This window comes from Lithobates pipiens, unplaced genomic scaffold (genome assembly GCF_037356315.1).
Source record: "Lithobates pipiens isolate NorthernLeopardFrog02 unplaced genomic scaffold, aLitPip1_a1.2 Scaffold_8, whole genome shotgun sequence".
NCBI classification, from domain to species: domain Eukaryota; kingdom Metazoa; phylum Chordata; class Amphibia; order Anura; family Ranidae; genus Lithobates; species Lithobates pipiens.
In genome coordinates, this window is record NW_027507903.1 from 684,641,214 (window position 1) to 684,648,839 (window position 7,626).

General features: G+C 46.5%; 1 protein-coding gene across 1 annotated transcript; it reads right to left on the bottom strand.

Moving 5' to 3' along the window:
- Positions 1–5,268: 5,268 nt before the first annotated feature.
- Positions 5,269–7,369, bottom strand: LOC143962165 (E3 ubiquitin-protein ligase TRIM11-like). Its single transcript, XM_077471494.1, has one exon. The coding sequence runs from the start codon at positions 7,335–7,337 to the stop codon at positions 5,745–5,747; it is 1,593 nt and encodes a 530-aa protein (XP_077327620.1). The 5' UTR covers positions 7,338–7,369; the 3' UTR covers positions 5,269–5,744.
- Between the last annotated feature and the right edge of the window lie 257 nt (positions 7,370–7,626).

Below are 7,626 nucleotides of genomic sequence, written 5' to 3' on the forward strand. Positions count from 1 at the left end.
ATGACAATAGAGAGGAACACGGCTCTCAGGGAAATATTTTGGATGCTCCCACATTTATATCTATTGTACATCAGCAACATGTAATTGGTTCCCACCCAGCCTATGGTACAATGACAGGGGGGAGGGGCAGCTCTTGTTCTTGGAGGATGTCATATGACGTCCTTCCATTCATGACGTGCAGCACGGCAATCAGTGGTGAGCTGTGTCCCTTGGAGACAGGGCATTATAGATCACGGTAAAGAGCCAATGATGAAGGTTCTTTACTATGCGATCAGCTGTGTCCAATCACATCTGATCACATGTAAACATATGTCGGGTATCGGCATTTCCTTTCTTCAGCGCTGCCACTGTCTGAGAAAAGGGAAGCCTAGAAGTGACTTTTCTGTGTAAATCAGTGCAGCATATCAGTGCCCATCAATGTCAGCTAATCAGTGCAGCCTCATCAGTGTAGCTTACTTGGGTCGTCTCATCAGTGCAATTTCATCAATGCAACCTCATCAGTGCCCATCAGTTCAGTTTCATCAGTGAAGTCTTATCAGTGTCCATCAGTGCAGCCTCATTAGTGCTTATCTGTGCAGCCTCATCAGTGCCTATTAGTGCAGCGTCATCAGTGCAACCTATCAGTGCCCATTAGTCCAGCGTCATCAGTGCCCATCAGTGCAATCCCATTAGTGCAGCCTCATCAGTAAAGCCCATCAGTACCAATCAGTGTAAATAAGTGCCCACCAGTGCAGCCTATCAATGAAGCCTCATCAGTGCCCATCATTGCCCACCAGTGCAGTCCATCAGTGCCCTTCAGTTCCACCTCACTAGTGTCAACCAGTGCAGCCCATCAGTATCCATCAGTGCAGCCCATCAGTGTCCATCAGTGCCACCTCATCAGTGCTCATCATCGCCACCTCATCAGTGCCCACCAGTGCAGCCTATTAGTGTCCATAACTGCAGCCTCCTCAGTGCCCACCAGTGCAGCCCATCAGTGACCATATGCCACCTCATTGTCCACCAGTGCAGCCTATCAGTGCCCACAAGTGCAGCCCATCAGTGTCCATCTGTGCCAACTCATCAGTGCCCATCAGTGCAGCCTATCAGTGGCACTCAGTGCAGCCTATCAGTGTCCATCAGTGCCACCTCATCCATGTCTATCAATGCAACCCATAAGTGTCTGATCAGTTTCTATCCGTGCAGCCTATCAGTGCTGACCATCAGTGTCCACCATTGCAGCCTATTAGTGTCCATCCGTGCAGCTCATCAATGTCCATCAGTGCAACCTTTCTGTGAACATCTGTGTCACCTCATTAGTGCCCATCAGTGCAGCCAATCAGTGTCCATCAATGCAGTTTATCAGTGCAGCCTCATCAGACAATCCACAGACAGCCAGGACCTACCTGCCAGCCAGCTCACTCCACATCCCATCCCCGCTCTGGGGATATCAGCGCTGCGGCTCCTACTCCAAACTCGACCCATTTCTTAGTTGCACCTGCAGCCTCAGCCTTCTCCCGACCACACAGACTGCATCGGGGTGGGGTCTGAGAGTCAGTAGTGCTCCCGTCCCACCCCTCCCCTGCTCTCTGTGGACTACTGCTGCCTCAAAGGCAGTGGCATTGCGGGGTGTGGGGCAGACCCCAATATTCAGGCAGAGTGGGCTCCAGGGGCAGCTGTTTTGGGCCCGAAAACAGTGACTGGGCCCGGGGCAGCCTCCCCATTTGCCTCACGATAAAGACAGCTATGTTGGTTTCAGTAATCACATGGTACAGGCTCATTGTTTCTGAAGGACACAGCATGTACTGCTGCCTGCCTTAGAGGGTGTGCACAAGCAACAAGAGCTCTCCCGCCCCTAGGAGTGAACCATCTGGCCATTTATAAAAAGTGGCCGGGAGGAAGGTGGTTAGTTAGGTAAGATGCAGTGGCCACCCCCTTCAATTAAATTTGAGAGGCTGGGAGGGTGGCAACTTCATCGCAATCTCTAAAGTATAGAATTGAGATCTGTGAGCAAATTGTTGTCATATCTGAGGGGTCCTGTCTATGTTGGGGGTATGCACCCCTGTGCCTTTAAAGAGGGGGCGGGCTCCCTCTAGGCTCACCTGCCCTCTGCCTATTTATTATAATACATGTGCTCCCACAGTGGAGGCTCATCATTAGATGAGTTATGACTACAGAAAATATTGGGGTGCCTTGATGGAACTCTGTAGATTACTAATGTATTTGCAAATGTTTGAAAACTAAACACCTCTCTTTCCATCACCCCTCTTCTCCACTCTGCAACCTGTATATATTACCCTCCCTCCTGTCCTCTGCCTAATACTGCTCCTACCAACTCTTTCACTCCCTCATCCTACTACTTCTCCTAACTTCTGGAGATATATCCCCAAACCCCGGGCCTCCATCATTTAACTGTGCCCAATGCTCCCATCACCCTACACCCTCTGGCAGCAGCCACAATTCACATTCCTCTTCTTCCTAAAACCAGCCTTCCCTTCTCCTGTGCCCTCTGAAACGCCCGCTCTGTCTGCAACAAACTCGCCTCTGTTCGTGACCTCTTTATCACAAATTAATTTAACTTACTCGCCATTACAGAATCCTGGCTTCACGAATCTGACACTGCTTCTCCTGCTTCCCTCTCCCATTGGCTTTATTTGGACTCACTCCCCCAGACTCAGTGGGTGGAAGAGTGGGAATCCTTCAGCACTTATCAGATACTTCACCAACCTCCCTCTCTGACACTCCTCATTTGAGGCACATTGTATTGGTCTATTTATTCCCGTTTCTCTAAGAATTGATGTGATCTATCAACCCCCTGGACCGGTATCAACCTTCCTTGATGACTTCTCGGCCTGGCTATCCTACTTTCTTCTGAAATTCCCAGAATCATTCTCGGGGACTTCAATATCCCGGTTAATTTCTAATACTACTGCTGCTTCTAAACTGCTCAGTCTAACCTCCTCCTTTGACCTGAAGCAATAGATACAGGCTTCTACTCGCTCCGAAGGCAATACTCCCGACCTTGTGTTCTCCTACCTATGCACTCGCTCTCTCCCTGTCTTCTGTCTCCTCCCCCTCCAACTGCCTAACAGTTACCCGTAGAAACCTTTACCACATTAACCCTTTTCTTCTCTACTCTGCTACTGACCACCTCTATGACAAAATCTCATCCCTGTCCTGCCCCAAGATACTAACACTAACTTACAAAGCCATCCACAACCCGGCCCCCAGCTACATCACTAAGCTAGTCTCAAAATACCAACCAAACCGTTCACTTTGTTCCTTGCAAGACCTCCTGCTCTCTAACTCCCTCATTACCTTCTCCCATGCTCACCCCCAGGACCTCTTCAGAGCCTCTCCCATCCTATGGAACTCGCTACCCACATCGGTCTGATTTTCTCCTACTCTCTCCACTTTCATGCAATCCATGAAAACTTTTCAGAGAAGCCTATCCTACCCCCACCTAACAACTGTACATTTATTTTCTCCATCAGCCCATCCCCCACAGTTATTACCTTTTGTCTCTCTTGACCCTCCCTTTTAGATTGTAAGCTCTAAGGAGCAGGGCTCTCTGATTCCTCCTGTATTACACTCTAATTGGAATATCTGCCTTCATGTTGTAAAGCACTGCATAAACTGTAGGCTCTATATAAACCCTGTATAATAACAATAATAAAGCGGGTGTAATATAATAAGGCTTACCTGTAGGTAAAAAAAAAAAAAACAAACATCTCCTAAATCTGTACGGTTTAGGAGATATTCCCCTGGCAATGAGCCACTGATTGCAGCGGCGCATGCGCACAGGGGTTTCTCGGCTTGAAGCCCGGCAGACGCCGGACCCTGCCGGAAAGAAATCTCCCGCGCGCATGCACAGGAGTGACGCTATCACTGCTCCGGCCACTCACAGCGCCAGAGCCGCGATACCCGGAACACACGACAAGGGAACATGTCATCTACCTCGGCGTGTATCAGGCGATATGTCTGGGCCTCGTTCTAAGGTAAGTATTTCATAATGAGCTAGTATGCGGTGCATGCTAGCTCATTATGCCTTTTCCCTTACAGGTATGAAAAAAAAAATAAAAAAATTCAGTGGGTTTATTACCGCTATAATAATAATGATAGTATTGATTTCATAAAGAATCTTTATTTCACATTAACATTTCATTTCCTAATTCTCCCCCATCACCAGGACACATCTAGTGATTATAATACACCATCACATGATACATTATATTAGGATCCATTATAAAAGAGATTACATAGAGTTCTATTGGTGATCCATTCTATGGGGACACATTATATTGGGGACACATTCCAGTTCTAGTAATCATACATTATTATAGAGATATCATTATATTAGTGATAAATCCCATTATTTCTGTCATTAGTAAATCTCGGGATCATTTCTTCTTATATTTCCTCTGAGATTTTACCATCAATTTTCATCTCTTTCTATTTGTAGATCTATTATTCATTTCTATTTCTTCACACAATAAAATAATCAGTAGAATAAACTCATTGTAAATGTATTAATAATAATCAGGAAAAAATGCATTGATGTGAACGTGTTCCATAGGGATCCATGTTAAAAAAAAAAAAAATAAATGAAAAAACACATTGAAGTGAATGGAGCCTTCAACGCAAAAAGGTTTTTGCTTTTTATGGTTCAATAGACTTCAATGGAGAGGCTGCAGAAAAGCATGTAGTGCGTTTTTAAATCTGCCCCAAACAGCAAACTATCTAAAAAAAAATTAGGAAAAAAAACACAAAGGGTAAAAAACACAAAGGGTAAAAAACCTGCGGAAAGCATAGCAAAAAGCAAAGCAGAAAGGCTGAAAAGCCCCCTGCATAGGTGTGAATGGAGCCTTAGGCTGGGATGAGACTTGTGGGATGCGGGAACCAGTGCGATTCCTGTGCGGGTTCCCTCATCACACCTCAATCACCGGACAGTCACACTGACATCTGAGAACCGCTGCGGGGGGGGGTCAATGGAAAGTTAATGACACCCCCAGATCGCTTCGCAGATTGCAATGCAAACATATCATTCTTATTTCAGTCTGTGTTCCTGTTGGAGAGTTCCCCTCATTTCCTGTCTAGATAAATGTTGTCACCGGGACAGGAAGTGAGGGGAAATCTCTGTAATGGAGCCCCGGATAGAAGAAAAAACCTGACAGGGGATCTAATCCTGACCCACTCTAAAAACAGTCTGGGCTCTCTGATCACATTTTTTCTTCCAGTAATAAATCTCTAGATGACGTCTTCATACATTTCCTCTCAGATTGTTCCATTTATTTCCACCTCTTTGTAATATAGATTGTATGGAGGAGGAGGGGGAGGGGCAGAGAGGAGAGGTGACCCCATCCTATCCCATCACAGTGACCCCACCCCCCTTCTGCCTGATCATGGTTCCCCCCCCACACAGAGGGACCACATGTGGGGGAGGGGAGCGAGGAGGGGAGAGAAGAGGGAGAGGGGAGAGGGAGAGATGACTGAAGTTGCACACTGATATTTTCTGCTTACAAGTTATAATGCATTATTTAAGTTTGTTATGGGATAGATAGACAGATAGATAGGCCACACCCATCCTTTCTGACCAATAGGAACATGTTATTGTTACTGCAATAATTGGACAGATATTCTACCCAATCACAGCGATCAGTAAGAAATCTCACATTTATTTATAGTAGAAAAACTTGCAGGAAGCCCCGCCCACTGCTATATACTATTGGATGAATATTAAATGAATTCCCCTCCTTTGTCTGACGTCACCAGACTGTGGGTGGAGTTCTCACATCTCCCGCCTCCCCCCCACATATCTTTATACAACCTCCCCCTACACATATCACAGCATGGAGGGGCTCAGTGAAGGTGGTGGTGAAGGTGTGGAGGTGTCGGATCGGGTCACACAGATCATAAAAGGAGATCTGCCCGGCCTCATAATCCAGATCTATCCTGACTCTGTTACTGGAGGGATAGGTGGGGAAGAAGATATGATTTCTGTCATATACCACATAATACTGATTACAATACCTGTCCATTGCCCAGGACTTCTTATTATCTCCAATGAATGACTCCTTCCCTCTCCTCCCTATACTGGGGTAACACATCCCAATTCTCCATCCACCTGACCCCCCGACATCCACTTCCCAGTAATGTCTCCCTGAGGAGAAACTCCGACTGCTCATCACCTGAGGAAAATCCTGGAATCTCTCTGGTGTTTCTGGGTAATTCTGGTTTCTATCTGACTCAGATACAGTTTTCCTGTCATCTGATATCTGTAGAATATTATGAGCTGTGTTTCCATCCAGTAATATGTCTGCAGCTCCCTGTATATAGAAGTATACATTTACCTCTCTTATTATATCAGATAATGTGTGTAAGACCCCCGCCACACCCTGACCCCCTCCATCATGGAGGAGCTCCTCATGTCTCTCTCTGTCCTCATTATCTCCATCCTCAGTATCACACAAGTCACCTGTGTCTGATTCCTGTAAGACAGTCAGTGGATCCGTCACGTTACACAGCTCCTCAATGTGACGCAACTTCCTGGACAGCTCCTCCTTCTTTATTTCCAGATCCCGGATGGAGATGGAGATCCGCTCTGCCCTCCTGGAGATGTCCCTCAGGGCTCTCTTCTCCAGGTCTTCCAGATGTCTCCTGAGATCTCTAAACAGGGCAGTGACTCTCTCGGTGTCACCAGCGGCTTCTTTTTCTACTTTCCTCCTGTGTTCCTGCAGACTCTGGACTCTTTCCTCCGTCTTCTCTCTCTTTGTCAGAAGTTTCTGCAGAACATTCCTCAGTGTCTTCTTCTTCTTCTCAGAAGCCTCATCCAGTGTCTCCACCTGGTGTCCCCGATGTTCTCCAGCCAAACTGCAGGACACACAGATACAGGTCTCATCCTCAGTGCAGTAATACTCCAGGATCTTCTTATGGACGGAGCATTTCCTGCTCTCCATGGACAAGGTGGGGTCACATAAGACGTGTTCTGGGGACTTTTTGTGGACTCTCAGGTGTTTATCACACAGAGAAACCTCACAGAGCAGACAGGATCTAACAGCAGGTACAGGAGAGTCCACACAGTGAGTACAGAAGACCCCGGACTCCTCTTGATCTGGCTGAGGAGACAGGAAAGTCTCTGCTATGTTACGTAGTGTTATGTTCCTCTGCAGTGCAGGACGACTCCTGAAACTTTTTCTACATTCAGGACAGGAATATCCTCCAGACCCCTCCTGTGTATCCAGCGCACCATCAATACAGACCCGGCAGAAGTTGTGACCACATCTCAGCATTACAGGATCCGTATAAATGTTCAGACAGACGGAACATTCCAACTCAGCTCTCAGATCACCAGACGCCATCGCTGACAGCAGAAGACAAACTAAACTGAAAGTCTCTGACACCGGAGAGGAATGTGGATGGGGGAGGGGTGACGTCCTCCTACACAGGGTGAGGCTGGATGAATATTATGAGTAGAATTATAGAGGTCTGATAATGTTGAACACATCTGTTGTGTGTTCTGACTGATCTAAGGAAGGGCATGAATAAATAAGCCCGAAATATAATCTTTGTCTGAACAGATGATTGTAATGATTTTGTCTGGAATAACTTTACTTGCTTTGTAATCTTTTTCCAAAGATTTGATATAAT

Excerpts from the sequence above, each read along its gene's own strand:
- LOC143962165 (XM_077471494.1), bottom strand. The coding sequence starts at position 7,337 with ATGGCGTCTGGTGATCTGAGAGCTGAGTTGGAATGTTCCGTCTGTCTG.